Here is a 26,374-nt window from a genome sequence, read left to right on the forward strand (position 1 = left end):
TCTATGTTACCAAAGCTGCTTATGGACAGAGAAACCATGGAATCAATCCCCTGATATCAAAGGATGGTACCCAGCTCTTGAAAGACAATGAAGCCATTGCTTCTCGCTGCATGGAGCACTACAATGAGCTCTTGAACTGCCCCTCCATCGCAGTCCTAGAATCCCTTGATCAAATCCCTCATCAACTGCCTAGAGATTATCTTGCAACACTTCCTACTCTGAATGAGGTCCAAGCTGTCATCAAAGCAATGAAGTGCAACAAGACAACCAGACTGGATGGAATCCTCAATGAAATCTTTAAAGAAGGTGCTGAAGAGCTCTGCAAGCAGCTCCACCTCCTGATTCTCGAGATCTGGGATAGGGAGCAGATGCTGCAAGATTTCAGGGACATGCTGATTGTCACTCTTTGCAAGAAGGGCAACAAGTCAGACTATGGAATTTTGTCATGGCATCTCCCTCCTGGCAACAGCAGGGAAAAATCTTAGCTCGAATCCTTGCAAACAGACTCTTGCCACCCTCGGAAGAAATTCTCCCAGAATCTCAGTGAGGCTTCTGACCATTCCGAGGAACAGCAGACATGTTCTTCACTGCCCAGCAACTGAGGGAAGAATGTCATGAACACAACCAAGCCTTATATATGAGCTTCATCGACCTGACCAAAGCAGTTGACTCAGTCAATCGTCGCACCCTGTGGACCATCCCCTCAAAGATTGGTTGCACCAGAAACTTCATTAGCATTTTAAGGCTGCTTCACAACAACATGACAGCCACACTATTGAGCAACAACAGATCCCAGTGTGACACGTTTAAGGTCAAAACGGGAGTCAAGTAAGGCTTCATCATTGCCCCATCACTGTTCTGCATCTTCATTGCCATGGCCCTTCACCGCATCGATGGCAAGCTTCCAGATGGTGTGAAGACTGTCTATAGAATGAATGGGAAGCTATGTAATCTCAGGAGACTGAAGGTTAAAAGCAAGACCTCCACAACCTCGATCATGGACCTCCAGTATGCAGATGACAATACGGTTGCTGCCGTTTCTTCTACAGCAATTCACACCATCTTAAGTGACTTTGCTGAAGCATACGAGAATCTCAGTCTCACACTGAACATAAAAATGACCAAGGTGCTCCACCAGCTTTCATTGATGGGACAATCTCATGCACCTTCTATTGAAGTCAATGGAGAACTGCTGGAAAATGTGGAACACATCCCATACCCTGTTAGTCAACTTTCCACTAAAGTCAATGTTGATGCAGATATCCATCATCTGAGCTGTGCAAGCTCTGCTTTCACCTGCCCCAGACAAAGGGTCTTCAAGAACTGGGACATCTATCCCAAGACAAATCTCCTTGAATACTGTGCAGCGGTTGTTCCAATGCTACTATATGTATGTGAAACCTGGACAACATACAAGCATCATTTGAAGGCACTTGAACAACATCATCAGTGCTGCCTCAGGAAAATCCTAAATATGTCTTGGGAGGATAGGCACATGAACTCTAGAATCATGAACATGACCAGCAGTGAAGCCATTATTATTCACCGACAACTTCGTTGGACTGGTCACATGGCTTGGATGTCTGATCATTGCTTCCCAAAACAGATTCTGTTTTCCGAATTAGAGGAAGAACAGAGGAGCATTGGGGGACAGCGGAAGTGATATCAGGACATGCTGAAGACACACATGAAAAAGTGCAGCTTTGGTGTCGACACTTGGGTGAACCTTGCCCAAGACTGTCCTGAGTGGAGAGCCGTACTCCTTGAGGGGGTGGCACAATCTGAGAGGTCTCACTGCAGTGCAGACGAGGAGAAGCAGAGAAGAAGAAAAGAGTGTCAAAAAGTGCCCTGCGCCCCTCCAGTAGCCACCAACACCTGCCCCTTCTATTAGAAGATCTGCAGCTCCAGAATCAGGCTGATCAGCCATCAATAGACTCACAAAGTGGAAGGTAACATGAAGACATCCTATTGGTTATCAAGTGACCACCAAGAAGAAGAAGAAGGATACAGTTAGGAAGAAGAAACTCACCCTGCAGAGAAGTCATTTTACTGTCTCCCATGGTAAGATGCCTTGTATCTTTCCCTGAAACATCTGATAGTAAAAGAATATTGAACTAGATGGACAATTCATATAATCTAGTATTGAAATTCCCATATTTCTAATAAATTATAAAAAGTCTTTCCAAGCGAGCTGATTTTTTGATATTCACTTTTCCCAGAGCATTCCATCATAAAGTGATGCACTCTTTTATTGAATTTTTACTCTCATATATTCTTACAGGACCAGATTTTAGCTAAGGATTGCACGATTAAATCCTATTGGTGAAAAAAAAGCTTTCTTAGTCTATCAAACCTTCAGGAAATTAAAAGTGTTATTATCATAATTTTATGTAAAAATCTTATTTTTAATCTTCAGGTTTTTATATTAAAACCTTCTTCCAAATTATTAATGAAAAAATTGTCAATGACAAGAGAACAAATATTTCTGATAGCCGCTCTTCATAAAGAAGCACAAAACTTTTTCTCTTTTATTTTAAATTCGAAAAACGTAAGGTACATTAATTTGCAATAATGTGTTTTAGGATTTTATGTTGTGCTCATCATGAGGTTAACCCTTTACAGTACATTCTATAGTAGGAGACTAAGTCTACTGTGGTATAAGTGCTTAGAAAAAATATTATACCAATTTACTTTAACTACAGGTATTGCAGTAAAATATGTATCACTAAACTCAATACATGTCTACACATATCTATATATTAGAACAATGAGGACATTTTCAAACTCCTACATGATAAGCAGAAGGAATTTTTTAAATAACATAATTATCTTACTTCCATCTCAAAGCATCTACAGAGCATGGCCAAATTCAAACAGAGGGGTATACAGGATGAATGATGAGGGAGGAAAGCTGCTGAATTTCAGCATTATACAGATAGGAACAATGCAAATATATTCTTTTCCTCCTTCAAAACAGTCTATGGTCCATCTAAAGCTGGCACAGCTCTCCTGAAGCTAGAAAATGGCATAACTCCAACCAAAGACAAGGAGGGAATCATACAGAAACAGGCTGAGTCTTCATTAGTCTATTCAATAGACCATCTATGGTTGATTGATGTGTCATTGATCAATTACATGAGAAACCCATCAAAGAGGATCTTGAAAAAAACTGTACTCTGGCAAAACATTGGGAACTGATGGTATTCCAGCAGAACAGTACAAGGTGGCTGATCCAAAAACTACTGGGGTGTTTGATGACTTCTTGAGTATTATTTGGGAAGAAGAAAAAATGCCACAAGACTTCAAAGATACTATTATTGTATTACTATTCAAAAACAGAAGACAGCAAAGCTGACTGCAGAAACTACAGAGGCAGAACAAACTCTGGCTCCCTTTCTACTGAACAGACTAATTGCAAATACATCTGAGAAGAATGTGCTGGAAGCCCAATGATGTTTCAGACCAGGTTGTCGTACTAAAGACTAGATTTTTGTCATAAGGTAGGTTCAGAAAAAATGATGAGAGCAGAATATGCACTTGTATGCAATTTTCATCGACTTACAACATGGTCAACATAGCAGCTCCAGGGCTATTCTACATAAATTGGGCGGCCCAAGAAGGTTCATACACATACACATTCAACGACCATATAACAGTGCAAGTGCTTCCAGGGGTGACTCTTCTGATGCACTCAAAGCGTCAAATGGAGTGAAGAAAGGCTGCGTACTTGCTCCAGTGCCATTTAATTTATTCTTTGCCTATGTCCTCTGCCATGCCACAAAGGACTTGGATTAGGAGACATACATTTGCTACTGTCCCAATGGCTCCCTTTTTGATCTCCAAAGACTCGCTGCTAAAACTAAGACGATGGAGACACTTCTTGTCAAGGAACTTATTGCAGATGATTGCACTTGGATGGCCCATGGATACAATGACCTTCAGTTTATCATTGGCAGGTTTTGTGAAGCACCCCAGTGCTCTCACCTACCATCAGTTTGGATAAGACAAGGTCTTGCCCCAACTAGCATTCTTCCCAATGCCCCAGCATCAACCATATGCATCCAAGGATCACGGCTGAAAAATATCAATCAACTCAAACATTTGGGCAACACCATCTTGAATGAGGGTTCCCTGGAAAGGAAATTGCTTACAGAATCAAGCTAGGTGGACCAGACATGTCATCAGAATGGAAAACCATCATCTCCCACAACAGATCTTATATGGGGAGCTGAGGCAGGACAAAAAAAAAAAGAAAGTGAAGCATAAATGCTTCAAAGACAATCTGAAGTTGTAGCCAGACAGAGTCTCCCCCTTACAAGCCAGCTTGCTCGTTGCCCCCACCCCCCCACTGAGGAGCACACAGGGCACGGAAATGGCTACTGACAGCACAGTCTTTGATGCCCTCATTGAGGCCCAGATATGCTGGCTTATTGTGACCCTGAGAAGCAGAAAGTACAGCTAGAAGGCTAACAGGCCAGACTGTCAACATGAGAGGGAGGGGTGAACCCTCAAGAAATCACCCCAGCTGGCATTGATCAATATGATGCACACACAATCACCCAGAAGGGGACGTGCCCCGCCCGCACAAAAGAATGTCCTGTACTCCTAAATTGTTTATCTCTTGTCTTACAAGTGCAAACTAAGTAGAAATGCCCTTGTAACAAACTGGAGTCACAAAGACAAACCAGTATGATCTGGCACCATAGATAAGAAAGAGAATACGTAACCCAAAAGGGGGTATAAAAGATGGGTCCAGCAGAACTCTAACTCTGAGTGCATTTCAACCAACTACCTGCTGGTCGGGTCAGGTGATTGCCTCCCGAGGTCCACTGCTGGGGACGCCCAACCTCGTATTCGTCTTTCCGTCGGAATTGAGTGACCGATCCGGCTTGGCTACGCTGGTATCGAGGAGACGCAGAGAGGGTAAGATACACCCATGCTAGGTCTCTGACTTTTTTTGTGCACAGCTAAAGAATTAGAGCTCTGTAACTAGATGTCATTGTACCAAGATATCATTGTGTTAGATGATAACAGATATCTTTGTATTGGATTGTAACGTAACTTGTTAACACCTGTACTTTGCTAGCATATAAGAAGTAAACCATAGCCTTTTGTAACCACACGCTTATAACTGTAGCTTAAATAAACTTGTAACTAGTTAAGCTCTGAGCCTAACTATTTTGTTAACCCTTTTGTCACTGCAACACAGCCGGCACAACAAAAGAACTTTAACTGTTTGGTTACTACAGCCTGGCCGTGGGTGAGTGTGCTAGGAGCTGCCTGCTCTAACAGTAAAAAACTGGGTTGCTTAGGACCCAGGGGAGTACCTCACCGCACATTACCTGGCCACCGGCTAACAGAAGTGTAGTCTCCAGTGGGCTGCATGAATCTCCAGGAGCATAAGCAAATGGCTGAAAGCAGGTCACTGGCAGTGTCTGACAACATTGTCAGCATAAGTTTGAGCAAGATGGACAAAATTATCTCCAGACTGCACATGAAAGGTGCCCCATAGCTGTATCTCCAATCATCATTGATGCAGACTCCCCATGCCCTCAGTGTGACAAACTCTGTGTATTAGGATTTGGACTTCAGAGTCACATGCATAGTCATATATGAGAATTGTGACAATGGTGTCATCATTGTCAGTGATGGACTACCAACACCACACACATACTAGACCAAAGTCTCTGCTTGTATAGTACATTCACATCAACTGAGTTAAATCGGCAAAGAAGTTAGACCACAGTTCTTGGCTTTCTGTTGAAATTACCGAACTGGATTTCTAATCACAATGGCTCTGGCCACACTTGGCCAAAACTTTGAAATGGCCATGCTAATGGCCAAATCGAAGAATACTAATGAGGCACTGAATTGAATATTCAGTGCCTCATTAGCATTCACACACTTCCGGCCGCAGTGCTTTGAAAGCGCCACTTTTGAACGCGCGTGGCTTGGTGCAGCTACACGGAGGTCCTTTTCTAAAGGACCCTGTACCTTTTGAAATCCCCTTATTCCTCTCAAACTTATGCTGTTGCTCTCAGCTGAGAGGAATAAGGGGATTTTGAAATGTGCAGGGTCCTTTTGAAAAGGACCCCATGTAGCCATGCTAAGCTGCGCGTGTTTGAAAACAGTGCTTTCGAAGCACCGTGGCTGGAAGTGTGCAAATGATAATGAACATTCAATTCAGTGCCTCATTAGTATTATTCGATTTGGCCATTAGCATGGCCATTTTGAAGTTTTGGCCAAGTGTGGCCACAGCCAATGACTATGTCTATACAAGAGAGTTCTTCCAACAAAACTGGACTTTTGTTGAAAAAACCCACAGAACGTCTACATACAAAATGTGCTTTGTCGACAGATTGTCGACAAAACCTGGCACATCCTCTGGCAGCGTTGCGCCTCTCTGTGTTGGGGAATAATGACTTTGTTGACAGTTTCTTGTCAACAGAAAAGCCATGTAGATGCTCTGGGGGCCCTTGTTGACAGACAGGGCTTCCGATTCACTGGGCAGCCCTGTTTGCTGAGCTTCCAGTTGGCTGATCTGTTGTGAGAGTAGCCGGGTAGTCTGGCCGCCATCTGTTAACAAAGTGGACTGCTCTTTCGATCTGCTTTTGTGTGTGGATGTGATCTGTCAAGTAAGTTTTGCCGGAGGATCTCTTCGTACGGTCACTTCTGTCAACAGATGCTTCTCATGTAGTTGTAGCCAAAGTGCATTTTCTACCAGCTATTATACACTTAGTATATAATTATCATGGGGCGTGAACTTCTGAAGTATATCACAAAATGCATGCAACAAATGCAAACATAGTTAACAAGGAATTAGTCTTTTTGCCCATCATTTATTTGTGGGATCATCCATGATACGAGTTACATTTCGGATGGTTACTGGGAGTCAGGTGTGATGCCTGAAATATGAGGTGAAGGCAGCAACTGGCAGGCCAAATGACAGCTGGATGGAATGCAGTATTTGTATAAGAAAAGTTGGTTCAAAAGGAATTGGATGGATTTGGATAAGGTGTGGAAGGCAGTGGATGGAATCAGACTGAGCAAGAGGTGGAGGAACTGGCCGACTCAGCTGTAAAGGGTGAGGTTCAGTCTTTGAGAAGGGTCTTAAAAATACCACTTCCATGGACAGTGGGCAACACAGGCAAGGGAAGGCACTGCCATCCCCAAAAGACTGGGTTAGCCCTGCCACCATCTGCTAGCCAGATGGAAAGGCTGAGGCTCTGGCTGCAGTGTGGCTTCCAGGCCTGCCTGCTGGGAAGGCTGAGGATGAGGTACAGCTGCTTGGCTGCTCCTGGGGCCAGGAATGGAGCTGGGACTACATGGCTGCCCAGCTGCTCCTAGATCTAGAGCCAGGACCAGGACCACACAATTGCCTGACTGCTGCTGCCAGGGGCGTGGCTGCAGCAGTGGCTATAGGGCAGAGGAAACACAGAGTTGCCTGGCACTGCGGTTGGGGAAGAGATATGATAACCTTGGGAAGCAGGACCAAGGCCAGTAGCCACAATGGATGCTGGGCTCTGGTGGGCATGGAAAGGCAGGGCTGAGGCTCCCTGTCCCAAGGCTGGCCTTCACTCACTGCCTATGATCAGTTCAGTTGCTCACTGATCGGGAAAAAGGATTAATCCGGTTTAATGCAGTACAATTACATATATTATTTTATTGACTGTTTAATTCCCTAAGAACATAAGACTGGCCACACTGGGTCAGACCAAAGGTCCAACTAGCCCAGTCTCTTGTCTGCTGACAGAGGCCAACGTCAGGTGCCCCAGAGAGAGGACTGAACAGGTAATGATCAAGTGATCTCTCTCCTGCCATCCATCTCCAGCCTCTGACAAACAGAGGCAAGGGACACCATTCCTTACCCGTTTTGGCTCATAGCCATTAATGGACCTAACCTCCACTAATTTATCTAGCTCTTTTTAAGCCCTGTTATAGTCCTAACCTTCACAGCCTCCTCAAGCAAGGAGTTCCACAAGTAGCCTTCCTTTTATTTGTTTTAAACCTGCTGCCCATTAATTTCATTTGGTGTCTATCAGAGACGCAGGATGACAGAGTGCATTCTATTCTGTTTCCATAAAGAAAATGACGCACTAAAAACAAATAATACCAAGTTTACTGGAAAAACTGTTACTTCACAAAGAACATTTCATTTTTTCTTAATCCAAAAAGCGCTATCTTCTGAGCCTAGTTCCTCTCTCCCCTAACATTAAAATAGGAAAAAATGAGACTTAAGTGTGCTGTAGCATTGTGTTGGACCTCTGCACAGTGGTTAACTTCATTTCACTCTTGAAGTCAACATTCCATTTCTAAAAATAGAAACCTCAAAGTTGCTCACAAGTACCCATTAGTGCTAATATTTGTTTTTCTCTCTATATTCTCTATATGCTAAATCCACCTCCCTCTGCAAGTAGTATGGGCTAACCACAGCCATCATATCATTTGTTAACACAGCTTCTAAACTCTACACTTGCAGCTCTTAACAAGGCACCTTTCAGTATTCTCAAGGCGGTTTATTTTTAATGTATCAATCATTTCCCCACAAGCTTACCTGCTGTAAAAATGGATAGTTTGTAACGGAGCATTGACAAAGGGTTCCTTAAACCAAGTAAAACCCATTTCTTCTATCCACTGCTCTGACCTCTTTGCACACCTTAACACACACACACATATAAATCTCTAATATTTTCTCAAACATACTGAAGTCACTGCTTTCACAAATACAATCTAAATGTCCTGGCTTCTTTCCTCCCACTGCCAATTAACAAAATGCTAATAATTACGGAAAACATAAAAAATTATCCCTTAAAAGCCCATAATGTACACAGTAGTCAAAGCCTTCAAAATTCTTATTTCGTGGCCCCCTCTCTCGTAGCTCAAGTGTTTCTTAATAACTGTAAATTGAAGTCTCTTCAACTTCAGTGGCTTGATTTACAAGACTATTAGGCATGGTGACATTGAACATCACCATGTCTAACTTTTAGGTGCTTAGAAAATCAACTACATTCACAAAGTCTGAATTAGACATGTAGATTCTTTGTACAACAATTGGGGAGTGGTAGGTGCGTTAGAGCAGAATTCACAGAAGCCAGCAAGCTAGGCAGCTCCTGACTTATACTAGCTGGTGGGAGATGCCAGGATGGAGGTGTTACACCCCATCCTCTTTTGGAGATAGGCGCCTAACTCTGGGCTGCAGGGAGCTGTCTCCTCCTTTTTGGGGATCCTCAGCTGCAAACCCTCTCTATGGATTACTGAGTGGTGTGGAGGAAGGAAGACTTAAGGTACTCATCTGGGATATGGTAGACTCCTGATTCATCCCCCACCCTCTTCCTAATGGGTAGAAGCAATACCTTTCGTGATAAATTCTACTCCTTGCTACCCATATGCAAGCAGACTGAAATCATTAGGCTTGTACTTACTGGAAAATTAATTCATTTTAGAACACAGCCTCAAGGAATCATGTTAAATAACACAACCTGAGCATGGCTTGACAGTATAGATGGGAAGAAGTAAGGTTTAACATTGTGTCACCTGCTTAGGGTTAAACTTAGTGTTCTCACAAGGCTTATCGACAATCAGCTGGCAAGATGATAATGTTAATTTTTAAAAGAATTACTATAAGAAAAGGCTGTCTACTAACAATTACATATTATTAACTAAGATCAGAAAATAATAGGTAGGAATAAGGTAGGAATTCACAAGCAGTTTTGTAGGGGTCCTTCGGTTTGTCGTGAATGCCCTTGGTTTGACTTGATCCAGGCTCCACTTCAGCTTAATCTGCTGCAAATGGAATTCGCATTGTCATGAAGAAAATCTGCACTGTGCATTGAAGTACAGTATAATAACAGAGTCCAACTGCATCTTTCATACTTCGGTCTAGAACTTTGTCCTAAATGAGCTATGTGTGGAACTTCACTACCAAAAATAGTTGGATTCCTAAAAGAAAGCTCTTGACACTGGAATTTTCTGCACCTTTATAAAATACAGACATTATTTCATCATTTCTCGTTTTCCATATTCTCTGTCTCAGTGAGATGAGTTATTTTTGGCACAGTTATCCCACAAATCTACTTTTCCTGCTGATGAGATGGAAAAAGAGAAGAATTTGGTGATAATATTTAGGCTAATCCTGCAAGTGGGCTTTCATTAGAAATGAATTCAGGGACTAGAGGAATGGACAGAATGGCCCTCTTTTTTTCCACTCCTAATGTTCCTTTGGATCTGGCTGAGAATTATTTTCTTTCATTTTCTTCAAAAAGATATACCCTTACATGTTCTGTTCAGCTCAAAACCAGGAATCCTACTATACCCAACAAAATCTTCTTCAGATATTTCTGAATAGCAATTAATTTTCAATAGAATATTCTTCTACATTCTTTGCCCAACTCCCCTGTATCCTTTCACTCAGGTAATGCTCAGATTGCCTTAATCTTTGCTTACTTTCCAGGGCTAAAAATAATTATAGTGCCAAACACACTCATGGGAGTTGTAGCCCCATCTGGCAGGTTTACAGGAAGCAAAACTGCAGAAAAGTTGTAAGAAGGAAACAGCCAACTCCCCGCCATACTTGTGAGAGACTACTGCATTTTCAATAGTGGTTAATTGAGTTTAATAAAGGAGTTACCAACCCTTTGTAGGCAATTGTTTGTCGCCACCTGTTTGTACTCACATTACCAATTCAGAATGCAGAGGCCACAGTCACAAAAAGAAGTTACAGTTCTCAGATAAGGTATGTGGTGCCCAGGGAGACAAATGTCTTTCTGAGTTACCCCTCACTAGCTACAGCACTATTAACCAATTTGTTCAGGACAATTTAGCAGTCTACTAATGCACAAATTCATAGTTGCTAACTTTGGGCCTAAAGTTATATTCGCCAGCAATAACCAATATGCTTATGGGGAAAACAGTATCAGTTTCAATGCAACCCTCTGAAGAAAGAAAAATGAATCTTTCTGAGCATAGAAAAAGAGGGAAACAAGAGAAGAACTTAAAAACAGAATTTTAAAAAGGTGGTGCTTGCTGTAGACCTGACCTAGATCTTTAACCCAACATAAACACAAAATTTATGACATGGCTATTCACTTATGCAACGACATGTGACTCCCAGCCAAACTTTCACTCTAGATAATTGATTTATCCAGTCATCTCATAACTCAAAACTGACTGTAATTTTAATCATACTGTATAATAGGATACTATAAATGAGTTTGGAAGGGGAGAGACCAATGGTTTGGCAGTTTTTCCTACTAATCTAATACCACAGCCATAGATGTGGCAGACTTGACAAAGATCTAGCTGTAGCATTCTACTCACTGAACTTGCTGCAGTACAGAGAAGGCCAGAGGCTTAATTGGAGCCAATTAACTTATTTCTAGAGGGGATTGCTGAGACTTGGTTGTAACTGTTGGGGGTACTGAAGTAACTGGCTCAGTGGATGGGATGATATATCCTCCAGAGGAACAGGAAGCAGGGAACCTTGGAGAGTGAGCTTGGTGGAATAGAAAAGGTGTGTGAAAAGCTCCTCCTACTGTATACTTGTATTATGCCTTGTCCTGTTTGGAAACAGAGGACTAAATGTTCATGTGGTGGAAAAGAAGCAGACTGTGTGACTGAGGATATGTTTCTACATGCATTGAAAGGCCGATGGCACAGACATGTCTGGCTAGGTCTGATGACTCTGGCTCATGGGGTTTTGCAATGAATAATATGCATAAATGAAGTAGATTAAAATAAACTACAAATTAAAAGACAAAATAAAAGTAAAATGTTGAATGAGTTACTCAGGCTGAAAAAAAGACTTCATACAATTTGCTTTGAAAAATATGAATGTTTACAAGTAAATATTCTGCAAGACTTCAAAGTATGCTTCTGGCAAATGAAAACCTGGTACATGTTGAAGTTGGGGAAAGCAGACATGGTACATTTTTGCTCTATAGCTGTATGCATACAATATGTAAATAATTCTTTGTTCACTTAGGCATTTGGAACACGATTTAGGAAAGTGCTATAAGCCAGTGAAGACACTGTGAGGTATGAAGTCATTTCAAAGGCCATGGGCTTGATTCTTCTGCAATTTATTTAAACATAAACTAGGTGTAACTTCACTTAAACCAACTCATTTACAGTAGTGTGAGAAGATAACCAACTGCAGTATATTTTTATTTGTATTCACTGCAGCATTTCAGACCAATGTTAGGATTATATTAATATCTGCTTTATGACAAAATATTGCAATCAGCAAAGCCAATTTAGCAAAGACTAAAAAGAAAAAGCCAACCTTTAATGTAATTTTTTTTTAAAAATATATAAGCCTACTATTAGCTGCAGAAACTGACTCCTATGGTTAAACAAGCAGTTCCAGTTTTCAGTTGGTTGTGGTATTTTAATATAGAGTCAAAACTGTGTAGCTCATGAATTCACTGTAATGTGGTTAAAAAATGTGGTTAAAAAAATCACTAAACACCAGACATTGGTTAACAAAAGGCAGTAAGCCTACATTTTACTCAGATTATGGTAAATGTTCTGAAATGCACTTCAATAAATATGTAGCTGATTATTTGATGCCAAGTTCTTAAATATCAGATTACTCAGTATAAAGGAATGTGTGTTTATATATTTGCATTGGTAAACTTCCTTTATACCAAAGAAAAAAGAATACATCTTTCAAACTGAACGTTGCTAATTTATAACAGCAAATTCTACTCCCAAATATTCAGCTCCCTCTTAAATTTATGACTAGGCTGTTTTAAGGTCTCTGAGCAGAAAAAGGAGAGAGTATAAAAGAAAAGAGAGAAAATCAAGAGGAAGAAGGATGGAATAGAAAGGATAGGTATGAATACAAAATGTGGCTTCCAAACACCATATTTTCAAACCAAATCTTTTGTTGCACTTTTAGTTGCTAAATTAACTACAGAAACAAGTGTGCTATAAATTACTTCTTTCACTCCCACTCTACTTTGGTAAAGGAGCCATTCACAGAAGCCAGAAGGACTCTATTAAGAAGTCATACTCCCAATACAGCAACAGCTTTGTTTATATTTTGCATTGCTTATTATATGCATCTCACTCTTTGGCTACATCTACACATGAAGCCTACATCGAAATATCTTATTTCGATGTAGCAACATCGAAATTTCGATGAGTAACGTCTACACGTCCTCCAGGGCTGGCACCGTCGATGTTCAACTTCGACGTTGCGCGGCACCACATCGAAATAGGTGCTGCGAGGGAACGTCTACATGCCAAAGTAGCACACATCGAAATAAGGGTGCCAGGCACAGCTGCAGACAGGGTCACAGGGTGGACTCAACAGCAAGCCGCTCCCTTAAAGGGCCCGTCCCAGACACAGTTGCACTAAACAACACAAAATACACAGTGCTGACAACTGGTTGCAGACCCTGTGCCTGCAGCATGGATCCCCAGCTGCCGCAGCAGCAGCCAGAAGCCCTGGGCTAAGGGCTGCTGCCCACGGTGACCATAGAGCCCCGCAGGGGCTCGAGAGAGAGCGTCTCTCAACCCCTCAGCTGATGGTCGCCATGGCGGACCCTGCTATTTCGAAGTTGCGGGACGCGTAACGACTACACGGTCCCTACTTCGACGTTGAACGTCGAAGTAGGGCGCTATTCCTATCCCCTCATGGGGTTAGCGACTTCGACGTCTCGCCGCCTAACGTCGAAGTTAACTTCAAAATAGCGCCCGGCGCGTGTAGCCGTGACGGGCGCTATTTCGAAGTTAGTGCCGCTACTTCGAAGTAGCGTGCACGTGTAGACACGGCTTTTAAGAGTTAGATGCTCCACTATAGCACACAGATTGGGAATGCATTTTCCCAGCTCTATGTTTCTATGCTATCACCCTGTTGAACAGCTATCAGTAATCTCCCTACAGCATCCATGCGTGAGGTGATTTAATCCTCTCCTACCACAGAAAAATTCCTAGAAAAGTAAAAGTTCCTGCTAAAAGTTTACCAGACTCTGGTTACTGTGCATTCTGCCCTCCTTGGGAAGAGTCAGTGTCTGAGCAATAAAACTGCAAGAAACGTTGACCCTATAGTCCACATACTAGGCTAGCAATGTAGAGTTCCTGGCCTTGTGCCTTCTTATCAATCTCCCCCTGACAAAGCTGATGAAAGTCACAAAGGGGCTACATCTACACTAGCACACTACATAAAAGTAGCCTATTTCGAAGTAAGGGCATTGAAATAGGCTACTTCGACGTGTATCGTCTACACGTCCTCCAGGGCTGGTGCCATAGATGTTCAACGTTGAAGTAGCAATGGAGAACGTCGAAAGGAGCTGCACCGGAAGGAAATGCAGACTGTCCACACACACAAGTTCTCCCCGTGGAAATAAGGGGCCAACAAAGCCCCAATCCGCTCCCTTAAAGGGCCCCTCCCAGACACACTTGGCCTGCACAGCATGAGATCCACAGAGCCGACAACCAGTTGCAGACCCTGTGCACGCAGCATGGACCCCCAGCAGCAGCAGCAGCAGCAGCCAGAAGCCCTGGGCTAAGGGCTGCTGCACACGGTGACCATAGAGCCCCGCAGTGGCTGGACAGAGCTTCTCTTAACCTCTCAGCTGATGGCCACCATGGAGGACTCTGCTATTTTGAAGTAGCAGGATGCAGATCTTCGGATAGGAATAGCGATTTCGATGTATCGCCGCCTAACATCAATTTCAACGTCGAAATAGCACATGGTGCGTGTAGACGCGATGCGTGCTACTTCGACATCATGCTGGCTACTTCAAAGTAGTGCACTACATCTAAGTAGCCAGCAGAGAGTCTACACGCATTTTTCCTTACTAACTTCGAAGTAGGGAGCACAACTTTGAAGTCCTTACCCCATTCCCAGAAATGGAGTAGTGCCCTACTTCAAAGTTTAACTTCAAAGTAGTGTGTGTAGATGTTTTACATTGAAGTTTGCTTACTTTGAAGTTGTACTTCCAAGTAAGCAACTTCAAAGTTATTTTTGTAGTGTAGACAGTAGGCAGTTTTCGAGATAATGGGTGCCCTATGCTGGCACCCCTGTGCACCTCCATGCAGGAGTATAGGGATGCCTAGAAACAGCGCTTTAGTTCAGCACGTGGCACCACTTACACAGTGCACAATGAAGTTTTTGGGACAACAGGACCATTCAAAGAAAATGTGTCTGACTATAAACAAAGAGTTCTGTGGCACCTTTCATGTATCCTGGGAAGCATCTGGGGAGAGAGCACAACTCTACGCAGGATGTAGAGGTCACAACAGAAAAGCAACTGAACATTTGCTCCCAGTGTGACAAATGAGGCTAGTTAGTTCCTTGACTGTATGAGCAGGGATGTAGTGAGTAAGAGTAAGGAGGTAAATGTATCTCTTAATACAACAAGGATTCTCAAACTTTTGTACTGGTGACCCCTATCACATAGCTAGCCTCTGAGGCATTTTGTATATATTTAACACCATGATAAATGCTGGATGCAAAGCAGGATCTGAGGTGGAGGCTGGCAGCTTGCAACCCCTTATGTAAAAACCTCACGATCCCCTCAAGTGTCCTGACCCCCGGTCTGAGAACCCCTGACATACAGCACTGGCGAAATTCATATTAGAATATTGCACAAAGATCTGGTGACCACATCTTAGGAAGGATACTAAAAAACTGGAGAGGATACAGGAAAAGAGAAAGCAAACTGGTTCTAGGTCTGAAGAAAATGCTTAATGGAGAGAATTTGAGAGTTCTGTATGTTCAGTTTATCAAACAATTGACTTGACTGCAGTGTACAAAACCTTAAAGGAAAGAAAATTCTGGGCTCAGAAGAACTCCTTAACACATAAGAAAAAGGCATAACAAGAGCCAATGGCTAGAAGCTGAAGCAAGACAAATTCAAATTAGATACAAAATTTTAAACTCTGATTAAATAATCGCACAAGCTACCAACAGAAGTGGGGGTGCTTACTCTCTTAATGTCCTCAAATCAAGAGTGAATGGTTCTCTGGGAGATACGCTTTAGTCAAACACAAGTTATGGGGCTCAGTTACAGGAGTACATGGGTGAGATCTGTGATATACAAGAGGTCAGACTAGATGATATAATGGTCCATTCTCACCTTAATTTATAAAACTCTATGAAGACTCCCTAGCACACCTTTTTGGATGACCTTTAACATGGTGTTGCAGCAACATAACAACAATGGCTACACAGGGTGTGTGCCAAAGGGCGGCAAAAGCACATAAGTGTTATCACCATTCAAGTTTATAGAAAATAACTAAGAATCAATTTTAAGTGTCTGGATCTTAAGATGGCAGCATCAGCATCCAATTCAATGACATTTACGCTTATTTTTAAATAGTATTCTGCATACGACATACTATGGTATTTGGCACCCAATATACACAAAAAATGGAAACACAGAGAGCCACACACAGAGAAACAAACAACCTTTTATCTCAATGTCTTTTTAACAGGAAGAATGTGAATTTGGTGGTCTTTGGATTCATCTAGCCATAAATTCCTGTTATGAAAATAAGCCTACCTGAAATTTTTATTCGAGCTACTTCTCCATCTCCTCCTTCACTGTGTGCGCGAACCTCAACAATATATTCACCATCATTGGGGACTGGCAACTCTATTGAATGTGTTCCAGTTGAATACACTTTACCCTCATGTTGGCCATCTGGTCTATACAGCACCTTGTAAAGTCATAAAAACAAGTACAGTTATTGAAATCTCATTTTGTAGCTGAGACCACTGTTACAGTCTTCCAGTTTTGATTAGTAAGTTAAGGGTGCTAATTTTCTGCGAACATGCTTAATTATAAATTAAAACTAAAGATTATTGCTTTGCAGCTTATACTGAAAAGGAACTTGAAGAGAGTAGACATTTCCTCTTTTATTTCTATATGAGAACACAATACCATCTACTTTTTAGATGGAGTTTCCATATGGGCTCAAGTTAAGACTTGAATGGTTGAGGATTATACATTCAGCTCAGCAAACAAAACAAAACATGTCATATATCTTACCATATACCAGAACATAAATGATTTAAGAATGTCCCCTTTAAGTAGCACAACTATTCTTTTCATTAATGTATTCTAGGGATAGCAAATTATCATACATATGAAGTTAGTATGTGACTTATAAGACATATGGAAATGACCTCTGCTCATTTGCAATGATTCACAGGAACTAACTCAATCTACCGAACAAAGACATGGGTAGCATATAACACTTTAGCTATGTTACTGCCAAGTAAACAATATACACCAAATACAATAACACTAAGCACTAACACTAAATAAGAGCCTGTTTTAATGGTTTCAGTATACTGATGGCTATAACTAATCACCTTCCTATAATCTGCATATATGCTTGCAGTAGTTGCATGTCCCTTTAGAGTCAGCTCTTAATACACTGTTTTTTTTATTGTCTTTGACCTATAAGGACAAGTATTCTGGAGCTTGTAATTCTCAGAGAGGGGATGGGAACAGATGGCTGGAAGAGGGCGCAAAAAATATAGAAGAGCATAATTTGTATCCTGTAAGAGACCTGTCATTATGGAAAGAATCAGTTTTGCTGTACGTCTAAAGTGGTGATTCTGAGCCTTCTCTATACTTGGGCTCTACATTAAAACATAACAGTTTGGGCTCACTCCCATTTCATCATAAAAAAAGAAAGGTGCCCAAAACCATGGTAGGACAGGGGAGTTGTGACCTCTTGGTTGTGAGCCCGTGGTCTAAACTAAGGATGCAACCACATTAGAGCCAGAACAGGTATAAATATTGATAATAAGATATACTGTGTGCAGGATGTGAAAGTTCAAAACTATTTTTATAGGTCATACTTTGTATCCTTGAACATCAGATTCATTTGACTTTGGCTTGACATGGTCCCAGGTGATGATGTACCTTGAACCAGACCTGACTGTACTGGTAATTCTTGGTCGTTGGCTTGGAGCTGAAAAATAAACAGATACAATTTTGTGTGCAGAAACAATCACACTTCAGAAACTTTCATTTACATTTGAATGAGCCTTCTAAAAAGGAATATTATGGCTGGCCTGTCTGTGAAGGCAGGCTAGTCTCTCTCTCTCTCCCGGAACGCAGTTCTATGGCTCCAGCGGCACATTTTTTTCAGGGCTTGTGCAATGGGCTCCCTGTGGGCTTGGCATTTGTGTGTTGCCAGAACAGATGTGGCCAATTTGTACTCCTTTTGGAGGGAACTGGGCCTGTTTCTCCTCGCAGGGATCTATGGCCAGAACCTGCTAGGATTTAGTTTAATTATACTTATTTGTGGAATTTAAAATCTTTAAATAATTATATAAAAGCACTTCCAATGCTCTTATCTCTGTGGCTGAGATGATCCTAGGGACGGGTGAGTTGGGCTGTCACCTGGGACCGCCAATTTCAAGAGGCCACTGGAAGGGACCGGCCCGTGCAGGGCTGGTGCCAATGGGCATTTGCCGCACAGGGACGGGAGGGGGAAGGGCTGCACATGTGCAGCCTGGCAGCCTGGGCACGCTGCAGGTGGCTGGGGGTGCAGCAAGGCCCAGAGGGAGGGCATACCCACCACTGCTCCTCCCCGCCCTCCAAGGGAAGGTGCGCCTGCCGGCCCTCTCTGCGTGGCACTACCCACCCTCCCACCCGGTGACCCCCATTCGCCCAAGGCCATCAATTAGTTACGAGTGGCCCTGCTCTGTGGTAAGAAAAGTGCCTTCCTGCCCAAAGTGCAATTATAATTAGAATAGTAGCCATGTCAAATGGAATCTTCTTATCCAAACACATGCTCACTGTAGCTCTGAGTCAGACTGCATACTACTTACCTTACTGACAAAACACGTGTTACGCTCATTCCTTTTTAGGCCATGCAAGCACGTTTTTAATTAAAGAAGCACAATTCTTAATTAAATATCACTCACGACTAAAGTGAACATATTCCTTATGCTGAATAAGGGACACCTGGAAAAATTACTGGTGTTGAAGTAAGTTCAATAGCAATCAATCTGACCCATGCAATAAAAATGTTCAAATTCACATTGAGCCAACTGAGCTCCTGTTTGAAAAAATACCGACTAGTTCTTTTGAATGATGTTCTTATCTTTAAGGCTTTAGGGTTCACATGGGGAAGGGCAACACCACTACAGACCCCCACTCAGGGAGAGGGGGACATGCACACACATCTGTGCACCTCTCTCACACGGGACCAGTGGCAAGTGGTGCCTGCGGGAGGAAAGGGTCCAGAGAGGGCTACCTAGAGGGACAGGGAAGGATATGTGGGAGTACCCAATTTAGGAATTAAAATTTTGGTGGTTCATGCAGGGCAGTGCACCTCACAAGGGCTACCATAAGTCACCTATGCACAGGGAGGTGACTTACTAGCCCCTCCCTGCCCAGTGCTCTTCACTTTTTGTGCCTGGCTGGACTCCTGGGATGGACCAGTATCTCCCACGATCTGGTGCGGCGTCCTTCTGAGGCAATGCAGGCAGTGTTAAATGCCCTCCCCAGAGTTTTGCCAGGATTCACACTGGAAGGTGGCCAGCAGCAGCCTTTTGGCATTGTGCAGGAGGGACAGGGCAGGCACTGCTTCCAGCACCAGGAGAGGAGGAGGGGGAGAAGTGATGACCTGGCTTGCGTCTTTGCTGAGCTCATCCCTACCTGCCTGCAGTGACGAAAGGCAGCTAAAACCTCCAGGCTGGTGTTCACCACCACCCGTACCCCAGCTGCCTCCTGTCTCCTGGTTACAGCACAGGCAGGAAGGGGTTCAGTCCAAAGCCACATTGTGAACAAGGCCTCAATAAACCTGACTGCAGTGGCTTCCATGGCCATGGAACCTGGAAACAGAGGTGTGTCAGCAGAAGAAGGTGTCTAGGGGATGGAGCAACTCTGTGCTCCCAGAAGGCAGGCACCAGGGTGGGTGCGGGCAGATGAAGAGTTACTAAGCACCTGGGCAGTGGAAATGGCTTTCCTTTATCCCCTCTCTATATCCAGCACACAGCAGGCATCACTAGGGGGAGCTGCTTGCCCCCACACACTTTAGCTTCATCCCACCACTCCCATCACTGGCCACTGGACAACACCCACCTCCCACCGCCCAGCCACACACACCACACGCTCTTACCACACGAGGGTGAGTGGCTGGTGAGCAGGGATCCAGCCAGCAGAAGGACCCACAGGTATGGAGGAGGAAGAGGCAGGAAATCCATGACAGCTTGCACATTTTTAAGAACACCTGCAGGAGGACTTATCATCTGGTCACCCTACTCAAGGCTTCACAACTATTTAATTCTGGTCACAGAGCTTACAGCTGCTACTGACCAAGCTTTCAAAAGTGACTAGTGATTCTGTTGCCCAAATTGACCCATCTGAAAGGGGTTGATTTTCAAAGGACGGGTGCTCAGCCTATTCTGCAAATCAGTCCTTTTCCAAGGCGTCTCCTGCTAGGGAGCATAACTGTGAGGCACAAGGTCTGTGAAAATTTTCACTTGAGGCCTTAACCTATGGACCCAAACTGACATTCCCTTGCACCAGATAATCTCCTGCCCTGTGTGGCTGTAGTGATGCCTCTTACTCCACTTTACCGTTGGCCACGTGGAAATAGCAGTGATGAGTGGAGAAGAACAGCCTCTTCGGAGCCACTCCTCCACAACAACTTGCTGCCCCTTACACTGGGCTTGCATCAGTTCCACAATTTGGCCCCTGGGAAAACTGTGTATGTCTGTGTCATGGAGTCACAGTCTCAATGCTCTGAACTGCTCTGAATGAAGTCAGGCAGGACTTCTGGCACAGCGTCTCCCCTCAAGGCATGCTGCCATCAGCTTGCTTGGCTTCTGTGCTTTCTAACTCCAACCTAAGGCTGTCCAGCACCCCTGCTCATACAATGAGCTGCTCACAGTAAGTCCACCTCAAGGGGATACCTGGGGAAGCCTTGCTTGCTCTCAAAGGGCCATGCAGTCCAACTTTGCAGTTAGCAGTGACTCTCAGACAGCATTGTAAAAGAGAAGGGTTTACTGGTTGACAGGAACATAGTGTTGAAATGGTCTTGTTAGCACAGAAATGAGGTGTTTTCAGCAAAGTCCATCTTGCGGGGATGGGAACATAGAGCTCCAAGAAACTAGCCCACCCCCTGAGACTTCAGCTAGGAGACCACCCAGCTCCCCAGCCTCAAACACATCCATTGTCCTTCTTCCATCCTTTGGTTCTTTCCTGGACAATCAGGTCACCTGGTCTGCACCAATACCTCTGGCTGATTCATGCAGAAGAAGGGGCCCAGTCATTGGCTGCCAGGCTACAGTGTATCAGATATTCCCTGCAGCCAGTCAGCAATCACACCTGTCTTCTAAGGGTCTCTGAAACAATCACACACCCTTATCCCACTGCCTAGACACTTGAATAACATATAAGGGAAACTGAGACACGCAGTATTCACAGAAAACATTAAAAACATTCCCACTTTGTCACAGTTTGGTGCTATATCCATAGACTATAGTATTACTCAATGCAAAATACAAGCTAATAGAAACAAAGTAGAGCACTGCGGAAATAAATCCAAAGCTCTTTTACTTACGTGCTTTTCTTGTGACAATATCAATAACCTTACTGGGTGGTCCGTACCCTGCACTATTGAAAGCGCAAACATCTACGTGATACTGGGTATTAGGTTTCAAATTTTCCAATTTGGTTGAGTACTCCTGATTGCTCACTTGCACACGATGTGCAGCTGCTTCTTTGTCATGAATGGTCCAGTAACGAATCTGCACACAATTGGATTGAGTGATAATTTAGTGTAATTAATTATATGGAAACCTTACAGAAATTCTGTAATTTAGATTGGCATACAGGATATTTAAAAAAAAATTAAGTCTGTTCCTGGCCAATTGCTGCTACTTATACTAATGCGAGTGACAGGATGATAAAAAAACAGAAAATACTTTGGATCTGATGTAAAACCTTTTGCCCCAATGAACCTAATTTGTGCACAATTAAGCCAGTGGGAGTTTTGTGATAGATTTCACTGAGTGCAGGATTGGGTCTTACTAGAACTAGCTACATTGCTGTTGCTCTTTTTTACTTGAAATTTTATGCTCTAATTTAATATTATTTTAATAGGTCACAGTGTGCTGTGTAATGCAAAAACACCATTGGCTAAGTTGTGCTGTGCTCTCTCCACCTCCTCCTTGACATCATTCTAGCTAATTAAATCCCTACAAAAGAAACTAATTCAATTTTTCGATTGACTCACTTTCCCCACACATATGGTATGCTCCATCCAGCCCAAGCTGGACAGACCCTTCCACCTTTAAGAAAGATGCTGCTGAGAACACTTTTAGTAAAATTTATTATCCGCTGTAACTTTTATGACATTCAGCCAATACTTTTGTTTCTGTGATTTAAAGGTTACAATGAGCCACTGGCAAAGCAGTTTGACACAAGCTAACAAGGTATGAAAGCCAACAGGGATCTGCAACACCCAACCTGACATCCATTTCCTGCTTATTCCTCTGGATTCTGTTTGAACAGCACTGAACATTGCTCTTAGGCATCAAAGCAATATCACACACTTAACAAACTGACTTGTTATGAGAACTTACTTTTTAAGAAGTCTGCACTGGCCTTTCAAGAGGGGTTTTAACTAAGAAGTGTGCAATATTTTGGGTTTTTAACCTTCATATATATCAGTGACTTTTCTATAATATTTAGTGTTTTGAGAGTGTTTACAAAACGTTATGTTTTCCCCACCCTTCAAGTATATTGTACATTATTATCTTTATTTTTTCACCTCCTCTTCTGCCCCTCCACCCATCCGATTCAATCCTGGGGGCAAAAACTGACAGGCACTCAATAACCTACTTTGAATAGATTCCCTATTTCCCTCCTCTGTTTCCCCTCAGAACTCTCTCCCACCCACTTTTTTTAAAATATGCACCTCAACTACACATTTGGGAAAATCTGTTCAGACCAGTTCATTAATGCCACTGTCAGGGGGGCAACTCAGAGCTTTAATACTTTGTCAGCTCTGAGTTGACAGATATTTTTATTAGAAAGGGAACATGATTTATGCCCTCATCTATCTAGTTTGTTTCCTCGCCTTTTCACCTGAAAACACATTGCATGCACACTCAGAAATCAACGCACTCACTTCTCTCCTTCAACTCTGTCTTTGGTCTCTTCCAATAGCTCCCTCTACTAAAACCATACTCAACAGAAACAAAAAAAAAAAAAGAGATAAATACACAAACACTCACTGCTTACCAATTACTCTAATGGTCTCTTCGTCTGATGACCTCTACTCCAAATTCATCCTCCTTGACTTACTAGCAGCTTTAATTGTGTCAGTCATCCTCTTCTACTTAATACTCTCTCCACATTAAGCTGGCAAGATATTGCCCTCTCCTGGTCTTCCACTTACTTATGATGGTTTTTAGTGCCAATCTCAGTGGATGCTCTCCCTTTCCTATCCTACACCTTGTAGGTATTTCCTGAGGCTATCAGCTACCAGCAGGTTAAAACAAACTATGGTTAGCTGTGTTAGAAGCACTACTTGTTAATACCATCTTTCCGCGTTGTTTTTGTTTCAGACAGATCCACATAAAATAGCCTGGACAACTCTATCAAAGATACGTTATCTGTGGTTTTTAAAAAAATGTATGCCGATGACTAGCCTCCTAAGTCTATATGTAGAAGGGCACTTTAACAGCCAAAATAACTGAACAGAGGCTTTCCTAATTTAATTTATACATCACAGTCCATGCCAATGCTTACATAAGTTTGACTGTTAATAGCAATAATACAAGCTATCTGTAGTATGATCATTATAAACAATATGCTTAGGATCATGGCTCTACCAATGCTTTCACAATATAGATATTATTGCAAATGCATATGGGCTACGTCTACACGTGAAGCCTACATCGAAATAGCTTGTTTCGATGTAGCAATATCGAAATAGGCTATTTCGATGAATAACGTCTACACGTCCTCCAGGGCTGGCAACGTCAATGTTCAACTTCGACGTTGCGCAGTACAACATCGAAATAGGCGCTGCGAGGGAACGCCTACACGCCAAAGTAGCACACATCGAAATAAGGGTGCCAGGCACAGCTGCAGACAGGGTCACAGGGCGGACTCAACAGCAAGCCGCTCCCTTAAAGGGCCCCTCCCAGACACAGTTGCACTAAACAACACAAGATACACAGAGCTGACAACTGGTTGCAGACCCTGTGCCTGCAGCATGGATCCCCAGCTGCCGCAGAAGCAGCCAGAAGCCCTGGGCTAAGGGCTTCTGCCCACGGTGACCATAGAGCCCCGCAGGGGCTGGAGAGAGAGCGTCTCTCAACCCCTCAGCTGATGGCCGCCATGGCGGACCCCGCTATTTTGAAGTTGCGGGACGCGCAACGACTACACGGTCCCTACTTCGACGTTGAACGTCGAAGTAGGGCGCTATTCCTATCCCCTCATGGGGTTAGCGGCTTCGACGTCTCGCCGCCTAACGTCGAAGTTAACTTCGAAATAGCGCCCGACGCGTGTAGCCGTGACGGGCGCTATTTCGAAGTTAGTGCCGCTACTTTGAAGTAGCGTGCACATGTAGACACGGCTACGAAGACCAAATTGGCTCCCACTTTAAATGCCGTTTACAGCATGCAAGTAGCTGTATTTTTCCTATTACATAAATGTACCTGCTGCAAAGGGTTTTGGAAATTTAGTCTAGTATCAGATTCCACTATTTTCCTGAAACACATTTAGGCTACGTCTACACGTGAAGCCAACATCGAAATAGCTTATTTCGATGTAGCAATAACGTCTACACGTCCTCCAGGGCTGGCAACATCGATGTTCAACTTCGACGTTGCGCAGCACCACATCGAAATAGGCGTAGCGAGGGAACGTCTACACGCCAAAGTAGCACACATCGAAATAAGGGTGCCAGGCACAGCTGCAGACAGGGTCACAGGGCGGACTCAACAGCAAGCCACTCCCTTAAAGGGCCCCTCCCAGACACAGTTGCACTAAACAACACAAGATACACAGAGCTGACAACTGGTTGCAGACTCTGTGCCTGCAGCATGGATCCCCAGCTGCTGCAGCAGCAGCCAGAAGCCCTGGGCTAAGGGCTGCTGCCCACGGTGACCATAGAACCCCGCAGGGGCTGGAGAGAGAGCGTCTCTCAACCCCTCAGCTGATGGCCGCCATGGAGGACCCGGCAATTTCGACGTTGTGGGACGTGGATCGTCTACACGGTCCCTACTTCGACGTTCAACGTCGAAGTAGGGCGCTATTCCGATCCCCTCATGAGGTTAGCGACTTCGACGTCTCGCTGCCTAACGTCGAAGTTAACTTCGAAATAGCGCCCAACACGTGTAGCCGCGACGGGCACTATTTTGAAGTTAGTGCTGCTACTTCGAAGTAGCGTGCACGTATAGACACAGCTTTAGAATGAAATATGCAGGCACTGTCAATACATGTTTTAGGAAATACATCAGGGCTAGGAGGAAATGTCATGTGATGCAAGATGGCAGAGCCACATGTGACATTTCTGGAACAGTTTCACTGTCTGGGCCCACTAAGGCTGTCTATTCTTTGGGGCAAGAACTAAAGTTTATGAAAGGCCAGGGTTAGCACTGATGCTAAATGGCAATATTATCTGAATAGCTGAAAGAATAGAGATAGTTTCAAACTTAGGAAACATCAGTTTTATGATAATTCTGCTTGAGAAGCATGTGTTGTGAGGTGAGCAATGAAATGGGAGGCTGAGAAATTCAGGGTACGTTGGAACCTAAATCAGGCCCATTTCATTTTAGCACTCTACCCAGACATAGCCAGAGCTCTTGGAATGGGAACTTCCTTGCGAAGCACATCAAGGCATTCATATATTTCCATGCCTTTACAGGAAACAAAAAAAGCATCAAATTTTTTTCAGTGCTTATATACTGGTGGGCAAATATTCAGGTTTAAGCTTTAACATGACAACACTGCATCATGGTCTTCTCTTATAAGCTCTCATTTAAAATATGAAGTAAAATTACTTCTACATCAATCTTTTAAATACCCAGGCTTTTTCCTTCCTGAGGTATTATTACAATGTGTAGAAGAAAAGGAGTAACAATAGGCATATTTTCCTATATGGTTGCTTAGTCTTGGACTAGTATTTTGGTTCTATAGTACCGTAAAGAGGTGTTGTATGTGTGTCTCTGCCTTCTATTGGGTAGAACCACAACTGTTCAACTATCAAAACAAAAAGCAGTCAAGTAGCACTTTAAAGACTAGCAAAATAGTTTATTAGGTGAGCTTTCGTGGGACAGACCCACTTCTTCAGACCATAGCCAGACCAGAACAGACTCAATATTTAAAATACTAATAAACTATTTTGCTAGTCTTTAAAGTGCTACTTGACTGCTTTTTGT

The 26,374-nt window shown here is 43.2% G+C and overlaps 1 protein-coding gene across 1 annotated transcript in view; it reads right to left on the minus strand.

Moving 5' to 3' along the window:
- The window catches only part of CNTN1 (contactin 1), a 187,105-nt gene that overhangs the window by 24,996 nt on the left and 135,735 nt on the right, over positions 1–26,374 (minus strand). The window contains exons 19-21 of the mRNA XM_074984080.1: positions 21,541–21,727; positions 17,822–17,934; positions 16,512–16,668 (exon numbers count right to left, since the gene is read on the minus strand). Coding sequence (XP_074840181.1) covers positions 16,512–16,668; positions 17,822–17,934; positions 21,541–21,727 — 457 coding nt within the window. The remainder of the gene's footprint in view (positions 1–16,511; positions 16,669–17,821; positions 17,935–21,540; positions 21,728–26,374) is intronic.

This window comes from Carettochelys insculpta, chromosome 1 (assembly GCF_033958435.1).
Source record: "Carettochelys insculpta isolate YL-2023 chromosome 1, ASM3395843v1, whole genome shotgun sequence".
Taxonomy (NCBI): Eukaryota; Metazoa; Chordata; order Testudines; family Carettochelyidae; genus Carettochelys; species Carettochelys insculpta.